Source organism: Nasonia vitripennis (assembly GCF_009193385.2).
Source record: "Nasonia vitripennis strain AsymCx chromosome 5 unlocalized genomic scaffold, Nvit_psr_1.1 chr5_random0004, whole genome shotgun sequence".
Classification (NCBI taxonomy): domain Eukaryota; kingdom Metazoa; phylum Arthropoda; class Insecta; order Hymenoptera; family Pteromalidae; genus Nasonia; species Nasonia vitripennis.
Genome location: NW_022279655.1, coordinates 1,672,775 through 1,695,254, shown reverse-complemented (window position 1 = coordinate 1,695,254; position 22,480 = coordinate 1,672,775). Strand labels below are relative to the sequence as shown.

At 38.9% G+C, this 22,480-nt stretch overlaps 2 protein-coding genes across 3 annotated transcripts in view; both read right to left on the bottom strand.

Moving 5' to 3' along the window:
- LOC100678665 (lysine-specific histone demethylase 1A) overlaps positions 1-8,242 on the bottom strand; it is a 235,744-nt gene extending 227,502 nt beyond the window's left edge. For both annotated transcript variants that reach the window (XM_016987349.3, XM_008205444.4), the window contains exons 1-9: positions 8,040-8,242; positions 7,712-7,928; positions 7,477-7,628; positions 7,249-7,410; positions 7,043-7,159; positions 6,714-6,890; positions 6,379-6,642; positions 6,040-6,248; positions 5,807-5,955 (exon numbers count right to left, since the gene is read on the bottom strand). In XM_016987349.3, coding sequence (XP_016842838.1) covers positions 5,807-5,955; positions 6,040-6,248; positions 6,379-6,642; positions 6,714-6,890; positions 7,043-7,159; positions 7,249-7,410; positions 7,477-7,628; positions 7,712-7,928; positions 8,040-8,063 — 1,471 coding nt within the window. In that variant the 5' untranslated portion in view covers positions 8,064-8,242. The remainder of the gene's footprint in view (positions 1-5,806; positions 5,956-6,039; positions 6,249-6,378; positions 6,643-6,713; positions 6,891-7,042; positions 7,160-7,248; positions 7,411-7,476; positions 7,629-7,711; positions 7,929-8,039) is intronic.
- Positions 8,243-12,631: 4,389 nt separating this feature from the next.
- Positions 12,632-13,247, bottom strand: LOC103315635 (serine/threonine-protein phosphatase 6 regulatory ankyrin repeat subunit A-like). Its single transcript, XM_008205445.1, has 2 exons — positions 12,894-13,247; positions 12,632-12,823 (listed from the first exon to the last, which is right to left on the bottom strand). Exons 1-2 carry the CDS (start codon positions 13,245-13,247, stop codon positions 12,632-12,634), a joined length of 546 nt encoding a protein of 181 aa, XP_008203667.1.
- Positions 13,248-22,480: the final 9,233 nt, after the last annotated feature.

Below are 22,480 nucleotides of genomic sequence, written 5' to 3'. Positions count from 1 at the left end.
CTCCTTTGCCTTAAAGGCACGTACGTCGTGAAAAATTTAACCGACAAAGACGAGCAGCAGCGACGAGAGAAAGAGCCGAAAGAAAATGCCGAGTGCCGACGGCTCTGCGCTGCAGACTCGTTGTACAGCTATACATACACCTATACGCGAGCGCCGGCGAAAAATTATTAATGCCGGCGGTGCTACTGCAGCTGTACACTTCGAGCCAGACACGCTGATGGGGCTTGCATCGTCCTGCGAGGGCTTATCGCACGCGACGAATCTCGATGCTTTTCGAAATTTAGCTCGACTCGCGCAAGTGAAATTCGGCTCATTCGATTGTCACTCATTTTCGGCGGAGCATTATAGAGAACTCGATTTTTTCCCTGATATAGGTTTTCGGCTCGTTTCACTTTCGAAAAGTTGCGGTAATCTCGCATTGCACGTCGTTTTTCATACCGGCTGAATTTAATTTAGCTAGTCGAGAATTTCGTGCCAAGTGTACAGGCGCAGTGCTGAGTATTATACACGCACGGCTCGTCGACGAGAGGAGTGCGACCCTTCTTCTCTTTTTTTCCAGCCCAGTCGAACTCGACGCGAAAAAAGGTATAGCCCAGCAGTCGAAGTGGAATCCACTACACTGCTGGTGTAGAATTCAATGAATATATTGAATTTCGCGTGGATTGATGGGAATTCTTCAAGGCAAAGCCCCATTGATCTTCCGTCAATTTGAGCTCTCTCGACGGTCGAAAGGTTCGGCTGACTCCGAGTCTATAGCAGAAGCAATTAGAGCTGCGGTGCGCGTCCCCGCATCTTCCGAGGGCTAACTTTTATTTCGTTCGAATTATCCCTCCAATTGCGAAAGCACGTCGAGGGCAAGGCCCTCAATGCGCGAAAGTGAAAATCGAAGGCAAACAAAGCATGGCGCAGACTCGGTGGCGCAAATGCAACGCATGTCGGCTCGTTCTCCGCATGACCTCCTCTGCGGCACATTCCTCGCGCAATGCAGAGAGGAGAGCTCGGCTGCATCGCACTCGAAGCGCGCGCGCTTGCGTCAGAGAGCCGTCAAAACCGAATCGAGCATATCACGAAGCCACTTGAGAAATTAGTGCATACACGCGCAGAGACGGAGGGAGTGCGCACAGATGACCACGCGCGCGCTGGTGTATAGCCGAGCTTTCGATTAAAAGCCATCGGGTTGATTCGAGGCAGCGTGGCGCCACGCCCGACTCGTTCCATTATTTATAAGCGCACCTGTCGGATCGTGCTCTCTGCCTCTCTGTGTCGGGGCCGCTTCCGTATACTTTTCGCCGCGCACTCGACATCTCAACAGGCCGAATCCACTCGCGGGGATCTTTATGCCACCGCCTCCTTTCGATAGGTATTTACTCTTCGTTTTACATCCTTTTGCACGCGAGTGCACTTCAACGGGGGGAAAGGGTTCGCTTCTCCCTATCTCTCCCAGCTCTCTCCCAGCTCTCTCCTGCTGCTTCAGCCGCTCGAGTAGCTTCTCTTCTTCATTTCTTCTTGTTTTTTTATCTCATTTTTCCTCTCTGCTGTGCGCGCGGTGATTGCTCGTGCCTATACATTGTTAGCGAGCGCGATTTTTACCGGCGACGGTAATAAGCGCAGCGCGCCTGGACATGAAAGTGATTTCGTTGCGCGCGCGGTTAGGGATTGAAAATTTTTTAATCAACTTGGAATCATTATCTCGCCAGGCTAGTTATTGCTTATTGTTGCGTAAAATGAAATTGATATACCACCTGCAAAAATTATAAGTGTTATTTATGTAACAACACGACGTAACGTCGGAACTGCAAACTTTTGAACGATCGTATTATTTATAGAGTATATGGAGAAGGGGCAAAGTTGCCCCTATAGCAAGCATTTGCAGTGCGTGCTACCTTTAATTTCTGCCTCTTGTGCACTTTTTTGATAGACGACGTGACTTCGATGCGTGGATCAGTATTTTTGCACCTTTTCTAAGCCATACTTCAAGCCGTTTCAATCAAACACAATGCTCGTTTCTTATAAGCAGCTCTAACTAGTTAAATGAGTTTCAGAATCATGGAATTTTCGTTTGAAATTCGAACTCTCAAAAAAGTCTAGAATATCTCACATCGTTGCATGCTGATTATTTGATACAACTACCAAAAGAAACTTTAAAAAAAGGTCAAAATGTACGATGGACTTTAGTGACCTTTGTAAGTATTCCTGTCAAGCATGTGTGGCGACTCTGTAATATCCTAGTAAATTCAGTATAATTTTTTTTATACTACGCTTTTTCGGTTGCCTTAGTTTTTAATATCGGCAGACTATAACAAATGATACAAGAACAAAGTACGCACGCCGTACTATCAAAGCGCGCAGCAGCCGATATTCGTTCCCTGCCGAGACACAGGTCAGAAGAAGCCCGCGTTAAGTATATAGAATAACAGTAATTCGAATTGCCCTCAGTCAGTTTATTTTGTAAGGTCCTGTTATAATTAATAAAGTCCGAATTGCCCTCAGTCGGACTTCTTCGCTAAGTTTATAACTCTTAAATAATTGCCAATTATACCGTAAACATTATAAAGAGTTTGCGCGTCTTGCCCTCCGTCGGCCCACGGTACGCAAACTACTAGTGTTAATGCAATAATTGTACGAACCAGTGTAATAAGTACATATCTTGAATAAATTGATTTCAACCAACTTGTCGATTTCCCTAATTACACTTCATACACAAACCAAGTTAAGAGTTTCAAATATATATACATAAAATTATTTTAACTCCTGTATAGGAGGTACCGCAATCCTATCCCCAGTTCCCTGCCTTTGCCCTAGCCACGCATCTCTGCTTATCCGTGCAAACCGCTCGGCACGCGATAAGCTAGCTAACAGATCCGTAGCCGGTTATTATTTTGTTGAATTAGTTCAATAATAATATCTGGATCGTCACAACTGTTCATGAACTTTTATCATAGCGCATCTCTCTCTCGTTTTCCATACAATATAATTATACAACGAAAATGCAAGGGGCGACGTGGAAACTATCTCTGATTTCAAATCCAAATCGTCGAAAAATCACGTACTTCTGCGCAGCTGGACAAAAGCTCGAGCCTCGGTCTTGTATAATGTAACCAATAACCGTGGCAGCAGCAGTAGCACAGCTTGCAATCATTTGTAGAGCAGAATTTTCACGAAAACGCTCATTTCTAGAGCGAGAGACGGCGGCGGCGGCATTCGCTCGGTACAAACGAGAGAAATGGTTTTCTGGCTCTTGCATTCATTCGTCCCCCTTATTCGCGAGAGAGCCAAGGTAACGAATTGCAATCCATTTCTCACGACTTAGATTATCTCGCGGGTCCGTCGACGGCTCCGCTCTCTCTCTCTCTCTCTCTCTCTCTCTCTCTCTCTCTCTCTCTCTCTCTCTCTCTCTCTCTCTCTCTCTCTCTCTCTCTCCCTTTCTCGCTCTTGCTCTCCCGGCATTCCGCAGAAATCCAAAACGCGCGCGCAAGGCAGAGAGGGAGCTCGCTTGCTCGCGAAGAATCGCCTTTGAATTTCAACAGATTATCCTCTCTCTCTCTCTCTCTCTCTCTCTCTCTCTCTATCTCTCTCTCTTTAGCTCTCGAGACTCAACAGACGCAAATGCACGTACGCACGCGCGGCGGATAAAGAGAGAAGAGCGGCGCGAGCCGAAGAAATGAAAAAAAGAAGCTACGCGGAGCGCGCTCAAACGCCCAAAGGCGACAGAGCTCGGGAATGCGCGAATCGTCCTCGTCGCCGCTGCCGCGGGCAGATCGCCGGCTCGCGATTCGGGATAATCGGCGCATGCGCGCTCCCCGCTCTCTGCTCCCCGGGCATTTACGTTTTCTCGGATAATCATCTTGGACGTAACTTAGCGCCGCAACCGCGTGCTACCGTATAAAGTAGACAATCGGATTTCCTGGTTTCTTCCTCCGGTGGCGGCGCGCGCTCTTCTTCGTCTTCCTTTCAGGCCGCGCGCCTTTCTCTCCTATAGCTATAGAGCTACGTATATATAAGTACGTACGTGCACGCGGCAGGAAATGGGCCCGACTAAATAAAGAGTACGGCGATCGATCGACATGCGAAAGTCAATTTTGTGTAACGGCCGAGAGATATTACCGCTAATAATCGGTTCCTCGTTGCTCCTTTTTTCCACACCCCTTACCCCTCTATTTACCTCATAGTTATCATGCAAATTCCAAATACTCGGGGTGAATTCGCGGCGATCGATAATTCAATCGCGAACTATTTTCGCGCGCGGCAGTAAGAGTTCAATCGAATAAACAGTAACACGGATACCGTTTGGCGAGCTACACACGCGCGTATGGGGCATTCACTTAAAATCATGAGTCGTGAAAATCATTGTATCGCGCGCAGCCACATACGCGGAGGAGTACTAGGCGCGCGGAATTGCTTTCAGCGCGTATGGATACCATTAAAATTAATTGAAGAGCCAATGGCAGGATAAATACGCGCATTTACGATTCATCGCGGTATTCGCATTCGAAATTTAGGCCAGCGTGAAAAAAAATACGTGGGAGCACGAAGCGCTCGTTAGCTGGGATAGGGCACAATAAAACTTCTCGCGTTTCCTATGAAAATTGATAGTTATTAATGCACGCTCGCGTTCGAATTTGTCAAGCCGATATAAAAGCGAGCGAGCAGAGTAATCGGGCCCATCAATCCTCGCGCGATAAGAAGGCGAGCCGGAGAAGGTTTCAAAGGGACTGTCCGAAAACGTCGGACACAATCGCTCGCAACTACGCCCGCCGCGCGCGGGCAGTCCTCTCCTCTTCAATCCCCTCGGCATCGGAGCCCGGCGCAATCGCTTTTTAATAAGATTGATAAAGTCAAGCTGCGAGCTTACTCTCTGCCAGGCTAATGGGAAGCAGCGCGGAGCGGAGAGGAGGGGAGAGCTTAAGCGAGCAGGCGGATGCACCGCGGCGAAGCGAATAATTCACGCGTTATCTACGGCATCTTTCCGCGGGAGCCAGCGCCGCCGCATCGCGATCGCGGCCTAGGGAAACGACGGTGCGGGCTGCGGTGCGGTGTCGCGGTGGTGGTTCCTCTTTCTTCTCGTATTGTGGCACGAGGTGTACACCACGAGGCTGGCGCAGCAGCGAGCACAATCGGAAAAGAGCGGCCTTTTTCTATCCGCGAGGCATCGATCCGCCGGGTAATTTAAGCTCGTCTCTGTGTGTGCATAGCTACACGCCTCCCCGCTCGTGTGTGGATATAGAAGAGGGAAAGAGAGAGAAAGAGGGGATAATTTTATAGCCGCCGCCGCTGCTCGGCTTCCTTTTGTTTTCTCCTCGTTCTTCTTATCCTCCTCCTCCTCCTTCTTCTACGCGGCGGTGTACAGGCCTTCACGGGAGGCGAGTCGAGGGGTGTAAATTGCCGTGTGGTGCGGGAGAATGTTAAGTAAGCTTTCCCTGCTCTTCTGAATATGTTATACACGCGGTGGCCAGCGCACAGAAGCTCGCGGCGACAGCGGAAATTCCTCGTTTTCATTCGAGCGATAATGTGTGGTGCGGCCCCGACCGAGCTATACTCGCCACTCGAGAGCTTTGACGAGCGCAGGCGACTCCTGCTATCATCACCTCTTTCGAGAGCGAGCGAGCGCGCGCTACAATTAACGAGCATCTACCGTGCGCCTCGATTCTGTACTCTATTTAAGTACTTATGACTTGGCGCGATGCTCTGCTCAGCCCTGATTGAGCCAACATTCATTTGCCGATTTTACGGGCTGGCTTTGCATCAAATTTTATCGTCTGAAACGAGCAGTTTCGTAATTGGCGATCGATGAAAATCGCTGACTCACCTGTCAGATGATTGCCGGTGAATTCAAAATCGTCGTCCTGATCCCAATGCTTTAGGCTGAGGTTCGAGAGTGAAGTAGCGTTAGCGAACTCCAGATTCGCGAAATGCCAATCCAGAATTTGTCTGTCCTTCGATGATAGGTAGACGTCACTGTTAAATTACATTTTTACGTCTTAGCATTCACGATTCAGGCTTGAGAATAATGTTTATTCTAAGTTTTACGTAACAAATTACCTTGGCGGTGATGCTTCAAGCTCTTGCAACTTAGCTTCAATTTCTGTTTGCTGCTCTGACAGTTGATCCCATTCCTTACAAATGTTGTGCAGATCACGTAGTTTAGAGCGAAATACAAATTCTTGAGTTATATCTCTAGGTTGCTTGCTTTCTAGCATTTCCTTGTACTGCTTATCCAATTCAGCCAAACGTTCCTTAATTCCAATCATCTGAAAAATACAGTAACATTTTTCTTAAATTGCGTCACGCACACGTTCAAGGAAGTAGTTTTTCGAAAATTATAATAAGCACTAATGAAACCTATTAATGCTCAAGCTTTTATTTCAAAATGGAATTTACTTTTTGCTGATTAGCAATCAATCTGCCTTGCAGTGTGAGAACAGAGCGCAAATGTGACACTTGTCTTTGTTTAACCCCTTGTTCCTGCAATCGAATGACCCACTCCAATGCTTGACCCAGGGATACAGGTCGTGTGGAACCCCCTTGTCCTCCATTACCAGAATTTCCAACATAATTAAAATCCAACTGGTGCGATAGATAAGATGTAGCTTCTAATAATCTATTGAATTCCCTTTCGACCATCTCGTCTTTATCTTTTGGTACCTGAAATTGTATTTTAGTTCAAAGTAGTTAACTTCAGTGAAAAAAGTCTTGAAATATCAAAAAATATTTACCGTTTGACCATCACTTTCATACAAAGGACACTTTTGTCTAATCTTATGTAGCTCCATGTTTATTTGCTTACTTAAAACAGTAACTGGATTTCCTCCAAGACCAGTAACCACCATTGCTCCCAGATCAGCAATATAATTAGATTTGCGAAATGTTGCTATACGTCCACCAACTCGATCCTTTCAATAATAACACACATAATTCATATTATTAAATCCGATTCAAATACACTCGAAGAATATATTTCTATTCATACCAAATAATAAGTTACGTGCAAACAAAATATCTATGATTTTTTAAATTTTTTATGTCATAAATGAAATCAACCTACTCTGGCTTCTAAAACAACAACATCAAGACCAAATTGTTGCATCTGTTGAGCAGCAGCTAAGCCTGCGATCCCAGCACCGATAACAATCACTTTTCCCAATTTCTTTGTTGGTATTGGCTACATGAAACAAATAAAAATATGTGAGCGTTGATGTTTACATATGTACAAACTGATTTTAAAATCATTAGCAGTAATTGACAAATTACTTTAAGTCTTTTAAAAACCCCAAAATTGATGAAGCCATGTCTTTCTAGAAAAGCATGAACTCGGCGTACTAGTACTGGGTCACTGTTGTAAGGAGGCTCTATTACTGGAAGAGAGTTCTCAATAAGGAGTTGTTGTTTTGGATTTTCCAACCATATTTGAAGCTGAAAGCAGTTTTTACATAAGTGTGTTTTTATTAAAATCTCATAGAATTATGTACATACACTTACCAATCTATTGCGTATATGCAAGAAAACTTTTTGAGTTTGGGGAGGTCCTCCTGCAACATCCGGAAAACATGCAGCTTCCGTAGAAGTCAGCTTTTCAAACGGTAAACGACTCTGGAATGCAGCTCCTTCTAAGCCATTCAGCAGTTCTTTAACTATACACCAAATAACATAGTACACATAAATATTATAGAACTGAATTGAAATCACAGTATCATAAAACTAAAAGCAATCTCACTGTGTGGGTCTTCGTGGTCGCTGTCTTGTTCTTCTTCGTCTTTTGCTTCTACTTTTGATGCTGACGCACTTGCATTTATAGAAGCATCGATTTCCTTTTTAGTCTCAGCCACAGATTTCTTTTCTGGAGTCCCTTGGCCTGTTTTTGACTTTTCTGAATTATCAGACGTATTCTCTTCATCGATTTGGAACTTTTCTTCCATTTCTCTATACTCAACCTAAAAAGACATAGAATTGAGTAGTAAAACAAGAAGAAAAAGAAAAAAAAAATCTTGTAATGTTTTTGTATGAAAAAGCAAAATATTTATAGGTTAATTCGATTAACCAACCTTTGCGCGTTTCCTTCGGCTCATCTTAAAAAATGTATGCGTCTGAAGCAAGGTAAATAATCACTCGTTTCTCAATAACAGCAGTTGCTACACAAATTAATACAAAATAAGTGAAAAATGAATTATTTTTGAACTCTAGCGCCGGGTAAACACAACACCGTTTGTCAATCAAATACACACAACACCAATATCAGTTCACCGCTTCATCCATGAACTGAGCAACATGTAGACATACAACATCGAGTCGCCCGCCAAAACTCGATTATCCCCCGCCGATAAAATAGGTCTCTCTTCGCTTTCACCCGCATGATCAATGGATCAAGACTAGCACTGTTCAAATTTCCCGTCAAAAGACTTGGAAGAGTAGCACAACTCACACATTTGCCGTGAAGACTAGCACAACTCACACATTTGCCGCGAAGACTAACACAACTCAGAATACCCATAAAATTGGGGGTTAATTCCTGAATTGGGCTCGACAGGCTGGACTTCGTGACATATCTGAAGTGTGCAATACTCTGCGATAAGTTTTGAGTTATTTTGCAAGTTTTCGTTGAATTTAAACTTTTATGATGTACTCTTTGTGAGGAGCGAAGTAGGTATTTGGTACACCAACGTAGTAACAATACTGCCGTCAAAGTTTTGTTTCTTACAGTATCTTGGTTTTTACCTATACGCTTATTGTAATAAGAATTATAATTTCTGCAATCTACGAGAAGTCGAACACTTATTATTTTGCCCAAAACTAGAAGTACTGTATTTTTGGGATGACACTTATCGGACCAAGGTTTTTTTGTTTGTTAGGATATATTATGTACAATATAAAGAAAGAGGGTTACAACTATCCAATGGGAAATATGACTGCTATCACAACGATAGTAGGTTAGATAAAAATGATGGTGTTATAGCCTTTGTTAATAATAATTTAGTACAAAATACCGTAGTAGTTAAATATGGTAGAATTAAGATTGTAAATACCAGAATTAAGTTAAATAGTAATAGTAATATTGAAATATCGTCCATATACGTAGATCACACGAAATACCAAAGACTGAATTTAGAATGGATCTGAATAAATACTTAATCAAACAGAAAAATATCAAAAATCATCTTGTAATTGGCGATTTTAATGTAGATCTGTTCGAATGCGATTACATGAGCCAGGAATTTCTGTGCAATTTTCTAGAAAAAGGTTATTAACCTGGATTTAGTGGTGAAACAAGACCACGCATGGGTTTAGCCAAAGGATCTTGCATTGACAATATATTTATAAAAACTAATAACATTGATACAGTTACCTATAAACTCAAAGCTACAATAACTGACCACTACCCTATTTTGATTGCAGTCAACGAAATGAAAACTAAACAAATTAAACCTATAGAGTTATTAAACTACAACAAAATAAAACGTATTGCGGCTACCATTAACTGGACTGAAATATTGTCAATGCAAGATCCAAATATACCTATGAATAATTTAATAGATAAGATTAGGTTATGTGTAAAACAAGCTAAATCGAAAATGTAAAAATAAACAGCAGGGTAGGAAGAATTGGATCACTGATGGAATAATTAAATCATGTAAAACAAAAGATTTTTTATATAATTCATGACAGATGGATATTACAAATGATCAACTCAAAGTCAATTACAAAAACTATGCTAAAATGTTAGATAAAGTTATCAAAGATGCTAAAATTAAATATGATACAAGACTAGTTCAAAATAATGTTAACAATCCTAAAAAACTTTGGGGTATCATAAACAACAAAATGGGAAAACAGAACTAGCGCTCCACACGCGGTCTGACGGCCCTTCGCGACGCAAGGCCCGCAAAACGCTTCGCATTTTGCGTGTAAGGCACGACTGCGCGCTCGCCTTGATATATTACCTGATACTCGCGCAAGCGTCAGGTAATCAATTAACACTTTTGGGCCTGATACGTCTTGTCACACCGAAATTGTTATTCAATTATAAGTACCAAAAATCGTTTCTAGGGTTGTCGTTTATGTTTAAGCGTTTTGAAAATATGTTAGTCACGGTAAAAAGTTGTGTTTTTAAAATATCTACAACTTTTACATTGAAGGTTTTTATGTATATAGCCTCAAAGTTTTATGATAACTAGGAATGAAGGCGCGCTCTTGATTCTACCTCTGTCTAATAACACTGGTAGAAAATCAACCATAAGTGTTGGGCGGCACACTAATGTCTGCTAATATTCTATAAGCATGTAACATGTTACTAAATCCCTCAAAACTATTTTTTAATAAATATATTAATAATGCTCAATGTCGTCATCATTGGTTTGAATAGTGAATTTGAAGAAAAGTTCAGTATAAAAGTCAGTGGGTTTGTCTATCATTACAATGCCATTTATTTGCATTATAAAAAAGCTATACAACTGAAATTTTACACAGATACTTACTATGCTAGCTAGAAAACATGTAACCTACATGATTATGATTTAACTGTTTTCATTCATATTTTCACATCGAGGCCCATATGAATTTTTTAATTTAGCGTATCAAATTTTGCTTGTAGACAGTTACACAGAAAATACCATCTCTAGCACATTGTATTTCTGGTTTCCAGTGTATTTTTACATGAAGAAAGTGATAAGTATTTTAGCTTTTTTGTCAAGGCATTAATTAGAATTTTTACTTTTAACAGTTATACTTTTAACAGAGATTTTGAGACCGATACCTGTTTCTCCATTTTTGCATTTATTCTCATTCAAAAACTAACAAGTCTAGAAAGCTCATATTTTGCATATAGATTTCTTTTGTGATTGTGGAAAGATATTTAAAGTTGAATCAACGTTAACTGAAATACTTTTGTGTTCGACTCCGACACTGATGTGAATGCAAACTCATGCTATACGACTAAATTATTATCATGGGTGTTGTAGTCGAACACAAAAGTATTTCAGTTAGCGTTGATTCAACTTTAAATATCTTTTCACAATCACAAAAGAAATCTATATGCAAAATATGAGTTATCTAGACCTGTTAGTTTTTGAATGAGAATAAATGCAAAAATAGAAAAACAGGTAATTGTCTCAAAATCTCTCACAACTATTGAAAGTCAAAATTCTAATTACCTAATACCTTGACAAAAAAGCCAAAACATTTATCACTTTCTCTATGTAAAAATATGCTAGAAACCAGAAATACAATGTGCTAGAGATAGTAGTTTCTGCGTAACTGGCTATAAGTAAAATTTGACCTGCTCAATTAAAAAATTCGCATGAGCCTGGATGTGAAAATATGAACGAAAACAGTTAAATCAGAATCATCTACGTTACATATTTCTAGGTAGCATAGGAAGTGGCAGTATCATATTGTAGTTATCTAGTAGCCTTTTTATAATTCAAAGAGCATTGTATAATGATAGATTTAAACTTACTGACTCGGATACTGAACTTTTCTTTAAATTCACCTCTCAAACCTCACCGTGGGCGACTTTGGGCACAGAGACACAGTATATCTTCAAACGCTTTATTCTTTTAATTGAACTTCTCACTGACATTTCAAAAAAAAAAAAAAACTAAATAATATTCACACACTTTATTACTACTTCAAATAGGGTTAGGGTGCCACTTTTCAATACCCATGTTGTAATACTATACACACTCTTGGTAATGATTAATTTTTACTAAAATTTCTTGCTAGTTATATTACATATATTTTATCTGTTATCAAGGTTTCCACATTTCATTTTAAACACCTCAAACATTTCTACCAGGGTTATGAGTTATGACTGTTTTGAGGGTTATGAATTTAAAGCACGGTTCTGATCTCGTTGCCTAGGCAACAAACCAGCAACCAATCAGAATCACGTATTAAATGCTTCACAACAGAGGCCATCATTTTTTAAAGAGAGGAATTAAAAAAAAAACATGGTCCAGTTTTATTGTAATACTTTTTACACTGTTGTACTTGGTGACAAAGATCAAAGATTAGCCAAACAAAAATAGAAATAGAAGTACGACGACGTGCGTGCGACGAAATGAATATGAGAATAGAATCAGAGGTATCAAGATACATTGTTTTGCGTGCAGTATTGCTCAACAATATCCTTATTTGAAAGAATCGACTATAAAGCAAACCACGTTCCTCACAAAAACATCGGGAAAAGCGTAATTCATCGCCTCGTTTATCGTGTTCTCCCATTCCATTATAAAGTGGCGGATATATACTGCAGATCGTACAGCTGGAAGTTTACTTCAAACTCGGGATTCCGCATCAACGTAGCAATCTGAGGAGAATCCTTCGTGAGGAGTTGGAAGAACGTGCAGCTCTCGACCATCCTCGTAGACCTCGTTTTATGGACCTCTTCGATGCAGCGCTGATAAGATTTCCAGAGTCGCTGGTTATAAGTCTTCATGATCTCCTCGTCCTTCACTTTGATCTGAGGCTGGCAAGCCTTCCTCTTCGCCAGAGCCTTGATCATGTCGATGATCGGCCTCTTTGCTGGAGCTCGTATAGAAGTGCGAGTGAAGAGAGCGAACGGCGTTATGCCTAGGTTGTTCTCGACGAGGACATCCGCACCAGCGGCCAAAAGTAGCTTGATGCTCTGGCTCAGTCGTAGCTAGCAGGCTTTGTGTAAAGCAGTGCGACCGGTCTTAGTTTTCATGTTGACGTTCGCGCCGCGTTTGAGCAAAGCTTCCACAGCCGCTGGACTGCGGCAGGCAGCCGCGAGGTAAAGCGGAAACGTGTCGTCTTCGGGCCATTCGTTTGCTCGCGAATTCACGTCGGCACTGTGGTCTGCGAAGAGGTTCACCTGAAAAACATGGTTTATTAATACGTGCTCATCATAGAAATCTGATCCAAGTTTAGAAAATATACTTTACCAATTCGCTCCTTCCCCTCTCGGCAGCCAGGTGTATCGGCTGATTATGCCGGATCTGACCTCTTTCGTCCAGTGAAATGCCTTTCTCGATGAAAAGTCTGGCCATCTCGGACCGTTCCACGGAGGAAGCGGCTACGTAGTGCAGAGCGTTCAAGCCAAACTTATCTTTGGCCCAAACGTTGGCTCCGTGTTTCAGCAGCATCGGCGCCTGTACGTTGGCATTGTGCCTCTCGAGCGCTTGATAGGCAATTCTCACGTTGACGTCAGCTCCGTTTTGTAAAAACATCTCCGTTAACTCGACGTGGTTGCGCACCACCGCGCAGTCCAGCAGCGGTACCAATTCGCGATGCGTCATCTTCCGGCAGTAACACTTTTGCTTAAGTAACGAACTCCCTTCCACACCACGTTATAGTCCACGAAATGTTGAAAAGTCGTGTTGATCGTCTTCTCCAGTTGGAGCATCGAGCAACTGAAGTTTTGCGCGCGCTCGTAAGCTCGGATCAGGTCCTCGGCGTACATGTCGAAGTTGCTCTCGAAACACTTGTCCCGCATCAGCGTTGCAATATCGCAGGGACACTGTAGGAGGAGTTGCATAAATGTGCAGTTCTTGGCGAACTTAGTGAATTTGGTCCTGTAAGCGTGCTCGATGCAGTCTTGATAATAATCCCACAGATTCGGGTACTCCTCCATGAGGCGCTCGTCTTTGAGCTCGATCGTCGGTTGGTCGATCTTTTGCAGCGTCAACGCCTTGATTAACAACTTTACCATTGGATTGTTCGCGTTCTTGTCCGCGACGAGAGCTAAAGGCGTGTCGCCGAAGAGGTTGGCAGCGCTGACGTTGGCACCGTTGTCAAGAAAGATGCGAGTCACCTCGACTCGGTCTTTCCTGACTGCGAGGTGCAGGACGGTTTCTCCCACGGAGTCCTGGGCTGCCAAGTCGGCGCCGTTGTCCGTCATCAGCTGGATGAGTCGCTCATGCTCCGGTGAGAGATACCGCAGGACGATTGCGTGGAGGACAGACGATCTCTCCGTGAGGCCGATGTGAGTCATACCGAAGGTCTTGTTCACGTCAGCACCGGAGCGCACGAGCAGCTCGATCGATCTTTCGTAACAGCGCAAGAAGCAAATCCACAGGAGTGAGAGGTGCTCGAGACCACCGGCCGCGCCGTTCGGACAGTACTGGAAGAGGGCCGGCTGATGCCTCTGGATCATCTTGAATAAGGAATCCTCATTGGCGTGATCGGTAGAGCGAATGAGCTTTTTGATCTGGCCGTTCGTGAGATCGCGGAAGATCTCGGTGAGGGTATCGTACAGCATGTCGTCGTGGGTGAACTCGTCTCCTTCGCTCGCGTACGGAACCGATGGCGAAGTTCGGAACGAACTGGAATGTGTGGCGTAGTTCATCTTCGTATTTTGCAGGGCTGCGACGCGGTCGGACGATGCCGGTCAAAGATGGCGATGGATGCGCGTTGACACGAAATTCGTAAGGGCTGCTTTATTCGAAAATGCAGTGATATTCGACTTTTTCGTTGCGGAGTTTTACTTACAGCGTGTTAGCGAGGACCGATCTGCAGATTTTTTCCAAGTGGCAAGGAGGAGACGCCGAGAAAACTGACTTGGTTCGCGGTGTGTCGAGGGACGCGAAGATACCAGAGCGAAGGACTCGGTAAGACTAACGCTTAGCTGCAGCGTATGCATCGGTCTTACTTTCCGCATGAGGACGCGTCGGTACAAATGAGGGGGGAATTCAGGCACAAACCTGTAAACGCCCCCTAGATCGCCGTCTCCGGCTTTGGGCTTCGGATTAGCGTGTCCCTCTCATTATGCCTACCTGGAATGCATACTATAGCTTTAACATGTATTTCACCCCGACCCGACGGTGGTGGATGATGCGTGTATTGCTGTGTCCGTGTGTTTTCCAGCCGTTTACACTTCGCATACATGTTTTGGATTGCAACTAATAGTGTATAAACTATATGTAGGAATAGGCGGGGTGAAGGTGCAAACAAGTCACAGAGTCTTCTAGTTTAGTAAAATATATTAGAAGTATAACGGTTTACATCGTCTTTACTCTACGGTGGCAGACTTAGATCTAACGCTCCTCGGGGTTGCCGGTCAGCACCACGGCTATACCTGCCCCTTCCACTCGCGCATCGTTCGCTCTTGGCCTCAGCCGGGACTGACATTTTCTCCACGTGTACACCATGATCTCGGACACGCTCTCTCAGACCCTCATTCATGCCATAAACCTGAAAAACGTTCGCTCAGTTCTCACTCATAAAACCTTTCGCTCGGACCGTTCGCTTTATGGTTTTAATCCGTCGCGCGCTCTAATCCTCATGCTCACAACCGTCCCTTGCATGCAGGCGCGCTCTCTCTCTCTGTCTCTCTCTCTCATGCATCTATCCCTCCTACATATATATTTATAAAATATAAAATCATATACATATTTTTGATATAGAATGCGATAAAATCGAGATTATGAATTACTGATGGAGATGCGAGACTACTTATTATGAATAGACTGGCAGTCTTTATAAGTACATTGAAATAATACACATATTATCATAAGTGTAAAAACTCGTCTCTGATGCACCATATTACATTATATACAGTTATTCGAATAAGTTCTACTTTTAATTTCAAGCGACTTAAGTTCATGAACTTTCAATCGTTATAAATATTGTGTATGAGGTGCTTTTATTCATCGCGGTCTCTGCACTACTTCATTATTGCAAGTATCTTGACATGAATGTAACTTTACTTCTAACAAAATTGTTATCAACCAATGATATAATTATGGAGATTGCTTTGATAATACCCTATTGATAAATCTCAGATGAGATCTCACCTGAGATCTCATAACAAAATCTCATCTGACCAAGTACGCGAAATAACTAAGTTCCACAGCTGAAAAAATTATAAGTTCTGGAAGGAAAAAAATAATTTTTAAAACTTTGTTTTTTATGCGTTTTAGGCGATTTCTGATTGTTCTAGATAGTTCACAAAGGTAGCATTAAAAATTTTTTTTTGTTGAAGATTTGCAAAATCCGACTAAGTCCCGCAGCTGAAAAAATTCTAAGTTCTGGGGGGAAAAATTACTGTTAAAACCGCGTTATTTATACGTTCCAGACGATTTTGATTCGTTGTCAATAGTTGCCAAACGTAGAAAATATTAACACAGCCGGTATAGTTCTATGAATACAATTTTCAGTTAATTATTGGATAAACAAAAGAAATATAATTAAAATTTATTGATCGTAATACTTGCTCCGAATGAATGTCAGTTTGTGTCCTATGTAATAATATAATAAATTAAAAAATTACTTTTATAATCACTTTTATAAAAATTTTATTATAAAAAATATTCATAGCATTTTATCAAAATATTTACAATATAACTGTTACGAGTGAAAGTGCAATGAAAAAATGACGGACCACGGGCTAGAACCGAGGACCTCCGTCTTGCAAGGCAGACGCTCAGTCGTTGCACCACGATCGCCACCTACATTGCACTTTTCTACTCGCTCTCTTATAGTAATTACACATGACATATTTATTCAGTAATGTAATAAGTTTGGTATAGGACATAAGTATATTATTTTGTCTACATTCATATAAACTAATATTTTCTCGATGCTACTAGTGAGTACTACTGTATTTTCTCCGTGAATTCTTTCTATTACTTGACATACTTTGTAAGCCCTTGTAAAACAGTTTTTAGTCTATACATAATTGCATACTATCAATTCAATACCATCCGAGATATTATCTATAAAGGCAACAATGCGTATAAATTTCCCGTCTTTCAGCAATGCAAATGAGTTGTTTGAACGAGTTTTTGATATAAAATGTGATTCGTACAGACAATGATTCTTAACCATCTTGTAGAAGAATTCACTGGAATGTGAAGATAAGTGTAATGAAGTTATTATTTGAACATCAACGTCCGATCGATTGAAATATAATATGTTACTATTAGATAAATGAACACTTTGGACTTGTCTTAAAAGAATATCATTGCAATATCTTACAATGTCATCGTCAGCTTGATGAATAACTTTTTCTTCTACTACAGAACAACTGTGGCAGATGTTTATTAACCTTACAACTTACTGTGATACACCTTTAGCACACTTAGTAGCGTTTAAGAGGTGTTGATTAGCCGATTCAAAGCTAAACGTAGAATTCGTCCATAAAGGTCCCCAATTCAATACACTTTTGCTTGCATGTAACAAAATATGTACATTATATGTCATGGCTTTAACGTTGTAGATTTCTTGAACTTCAGCTACAAATTGATGTAACATTTCGTCCGCTTTATTTAATTCGTCGATGTGAATCCTACCCTTTAACAATACATATAATGCTTCCACAAATAGTAGCCAATGTTGCATAGCTCTTCTGCTTAAGATGGATGGAAAAATAACAATACTGTAATACAAAACAAAATTTTCCCACTCCCGCGCCTTCCAATCTTTTCGACAACTTAATTTTCTACAATAACGAGTAACTTGCTGAGGAACAGTTATCATGATCATTTTGTTATCAAGTGCTTTAATAACATCGTCGCTCAAAACACCCACATGATAGCAAGTTAATTGTTTTGCAACACCTTCTAATGCCATGTGCATATAATCAGGAGTAAACCCTTCGATGATGTCGAATTTCGGTAAATTAATAAGAGGTGAAGGGTATTTCACTCCAAAGACAGGTTTCTCTGGATCCGCTTCTAGCATGAGAGACACAGTATCATCGTGATTTCGAACTTCTATTGGTGTACTCATTAATGGATATTTCATAATTCCATGATATTCTCCGGGATGCAAGCACCAATTAAATCCATATTTACCATTGTACTGAACTAATCCTTGAGCAGGAGCTCGGGCAACAGCATCAACACAACAAGTCTGTACATAAAGCTTCAGAGTACGCTGTTCATTTTTTATTTTAATAGGAACTCGACATTTATTAAAAAGATCTACAAATTTATCTAAAAATACTGTCATGTTTGGTTTTTTATTAGTAAACATTAATCCACATACTATTAGTTTACTTGTTCTAATTTCTTTTGGTAGTTCGTTGATCATCTGATACAGTGGCCAAATAGAATACGAAGAGCACTTAAATTTTGGTGCTCCGTCAGTATTAAATACTGCAGTAACGTAACGTAACCTTTCTCTTCATTGGGTAAGGATTTGACAAATTCAGTATATTTTTTACCATCATAAATATCACTAATATACCCTTGCGCATGTATTCTTTCATTCGTCACATAATAAAAATAATCCTCATTATTACTTATAAGATCCGAAATTTGTTGTGCCGGGTCTATTAACGTAAAAAAGGTTGAATCGGCATTATTCTTTAAATTAATTTTAGCATTGCAGACATTACAAATACTACTGGATGGTATATCTCCAATTTTTCCTAAGTATACTGAACATTTCTGACAAACAGCGTGATGTTCCACACCCTATTTCGGATTTACAAGTTTATCAATTATATGTCATGAATCTGGTAATATAGGAGTCTCAAACATACTATTAATGAGTTTAAATAAATTTACTAAGCCAGAGAAAGATAATTCATTTGAAATACTAAATTAAAAAGCAATAAAAAAAATTTCTCCTCTACTTTTGTTTACTGTTGTCGTGATTTTCCCAAGAAAATCTTTATGCTCAAGAAACTCCTTCAAATTTCCGATCTTGCCATATATATTATTCAATTCATTGTCCAGAATACTAAGTATACATTATTGCAACTTTCTAGATTTATAGGTATTTGTTACCGTGAGTGAGTTACTGAGAGTCCAAGGAACATTTATTGCTAATTTATTTTGAATAAATAAGGAAAACAAATTGTGAACTTCTATTAATAATATGGTTATCTATTGTATGCGTAAAGTAAAACTTTACATATCAGAACGAATACATAAATCAGATTTTTGCGCACATGGGTGGGAATATTGAAGTTATATAATAAAAAGATCAAATTGCTAAAAATAAAGTCAGGAAAAAAAATTTCAGAGAAAAAATTACGATAACATAAACTAGTTTCTGATACCACTGAAAAATATCACGTGGTTAAAAACGTGATCAATCACATAATGAATGATGTAATGGTGCATATGATACTTTTTGTACAATACCTGCGCCTAACTTTTTCTATGCAGTGTATGTAACAGACGCAAAAAGTAGCTGTATTTTCTCTACAAGAAAAAATAGCGTGATAATCGTACGATTTCAAGCAATTTCTCGCGCAATTTTTGCGCGATTATCACGCGATAAGTGAAAAAATGTCAGTAAAAAGTTTATCTTTTTTACTGAAAAAAATCGCGCGACAATTTTGCGAGAAATTGGTCCGAAACATCACGCGATTGTCACGTGATTATCGAGTGATTTTTTTTAGAAGAAGGGCTCACTTCACCGTATTATGGCAGGAAACAGATACTTTGCGTTTAATTCACTTGTACATAATGGCATACTTTAGACGCAGCTATGAAATATGGCACATTACCACACCCTACTAAAAAATCACGCGATTATCACATGATTATCACGTGATTTTGTAACCAATTTCTTAGTCAATTATCATGTAATAATCATAATCCTGTGATTCATATATATTTACTTTTTTATTATTTATTTTTGTTGGAAATACAAAAACTTATTTGCACTAGAAAGAATGTAATTATAAAAATAAATACATATGAATGTCTTTTATATGTTACTAGCAAGGTCAATGCGCGCTCCGTGCGATCTCCTTTATATTAAACATTTTTAATGGTTAGAGAAACAAACTATCACGCGCGTCCCGCCATCTATCTCGTAATCTTATTGGCCAATCGACGACCAATCAGAGAACGAATAGATTGATGATTCCTCTCTTTTTTAGAGTAGGATGCATCCAAGAAAACTAAAGGTTCAGTTCATAATGTACATTATGTAAGATTGTTACAAAAAGGTTCTCGGTTCGAATCGCGGTCAGAAGAACTTGACATTGTAAATTGTTTTTTTTTTTATTTTGAGATACCGTTTCTAATAACATGGAACAGTAAGGATAATAGTATTATTGTTAATTAACATTTTTATCAATTAACACAAGTATTAAGATTTATTAAAATACTTGAAATTCAAACAATTTGAAAAATTTGCAGTTCAGAGCAAAATTTTGACAGCGGGCAAAAAAAGTGAGCAGTTGACAAGAAAAGTCGGCAGCGGACAAAACAATTTTTTTGCCCGCTGCTCACTTTTTTTGCACGCCGGTAAAAAACTGGTACTTTACGCCCGCTTAACAATAAAAGCGAAAATCGTGCATGTCCCTTCTTAAAAAAGAGATACGAGAAAATTGAAGCCGATTAAAATGAGATTTGATTGGCTGCTTTTAAAAGGGCGCGAAAATACAAAATCTAGGAAGTATTTACGAATTAAAATAGATTTAATTTTTACAAAGTTATTTATGATGTAAACGCAATTGAATAAATAATACAACAATTAATACATTAATTAATAAATTTTAATTTAAAATTAATTGAAACAATATTTCTAAATTGAGAAATTATAACCTCAAAACTTAAGAAATGTCCAAAAAACATACAAATAAAAGCAGTTGCTCGCGCGAAGCGCGCAAAATGTCCCTAGTGTTACAAAAAATCGATTCATTTCGTTAAATTGTAAATTAATTAAAAGATTTTTATTAAAAATATAAAATTCAGATTCGAAAAATTATACTATGTTTAATAATTTTTACAAAATAAAATAAAAAGAGCGATAGTAAAAAATTGTTAAATTTTCTTTACTGAAAAAATGCCAAATTTAATGAAAAAATGAATAATTTTTTTATTTTAACCTAAATAGGATAAACAATTAAAAAAATGTTAGTTACATAACCACTTAATACCTCTTCACAAATAAAAAGTTAATATAAGATTTGTACTACATAAACTGTTATTAATTGTACCTAGTTAAACTGGCTAACAATAAGTGATGTATTTTTTGTGAAAATCCTAGTTTAATTCGTTAGAAAATAATTGCTTATAATGATTTTAATTATTTGACTTTGTTCGGTACCTTACATTGAATTGCATGGGTTTGGCGACAAAATATTCACATAGGTCTGTACATGAAAACTAAAACTATATTACTTAACTTAAGTTAACTAGCTTTATAGTTCTAATATCTTGAAACAAATCATCATGCAAAATTTTAGCTTCCTACGTGTAACAGATTTTAACTGAGAGCAAAATACAAAATTGTGAAAGAAGCAATCGAAATCATTTTCAACGCTGGACTTACTCTCATTTAAAGTCTATAAGAGCTAGGGAGCTTAAATTTTGCATGACAGTTTGTTTCAAGATATTGAAACAATATAGCAAGTGAATTTTTTTTAAGTCATATAGTTTTAGTTCTCATATAGAGATCTACATATTCGTCAAAAATGCCAAACGTAATCATTTTCCATTCTATAATTATTCTCATTTAATTCAATACATTTTTCATCGTCTGCATACAACTATTACTTTCTTTTACAGAATCTGAAGAAGATGCCCTAAAAGCAGCTGATAAAAGACAAAAAAGATTCAGATTAAAAAAAAAAAGTATGCAGGTGGTGAATCAACTGAAAGTACGGTTGAGGAGGAAGTAAAATCCTCTGTGAGTCTTTATTATTATATTATTTATTATTTATTTGGAAGCAGTGATTAGGCAGTCAAAGTGGGATTTTCTTCAGGTTTTCCTCCATGTCACTGGTGCATATATTACTAGTATATTAAAGAAATCAGAAATTTTAGCAAAACAAAGAATAATTTGTGTGTTGTGTTATTAACGTAAAATAGTAATCTTACCGTACTTCATATAAGTATCCCCCATTGAAAATAAATACCTACACAAAAAATATGTATTTATTTTCAACAGGGTTTATTATCTATGTTTTTTTTAAATTTCAGATTTTTTAACATACAGTAATATATTCAGCAGTGATTATTTTATGTTAATACATGTAAAATAGTACATTATTCCACTCTCGGTTAAAAGGCTTTTTGATCAATAAAATCTATAAATTTTTAATATTTTAAACAATTTAGAAATTTTTTTTAATTTTTAAAATGTTTAAAAAAATTGTAAATGTTAAAAATTTGTTTAATTTTTAACAATTTTAAATTTATACCAAAATTTTAATTTTTATCAATTTTCAAATGTATACCAAAATTTTAATTTTTAAAAAATTGTAAAACTTTACTTTTGCTTAAAAAATTTTCCTTTTTCTAACTCCACAGTGAAGCATTTTGCTTCCTCCTAGAGGAAGCTTTGTAATAGTGAAATTTGGAGTTTCTTCAAAACTTCTAGAAAATACTTTTTGGTGTGTTAAAAGTTTAAATCAAGTGTTTTCGGAAAATGTCCGTATGGATGTGTGTGTGTGTGCATGTGGATGTGTGTGTGTATGTATACCGTAATATTTCTGGAACTACTCCGTCAATATTAATAAAATTTATATTTTTTTACTTTTTTTATGGCCATTTTTTGATTTTTGAAAAAGACTATTATTTTGCGTTTTTTTCTCTGAAAATAAACATTATAATCTCGCGAA

Bases quoted from the DNA above. Each gene is read 5' to 3' on its own strand.
- LOC103315635 (XM_008205445.1), bottom strand. From the start codon at position 13,247: ATGACGCATCGCGAATTGGTACCGCTGCTGGACTGCGCGGTGGTGCGC. The intron at 12,824-12,893 runs GTAAAGTATATT...CATGTTTTTCAG, and splicing joins AGAGGGGAAGGAGCGAATTG to GTGAACCTCTTCGCAGACCA.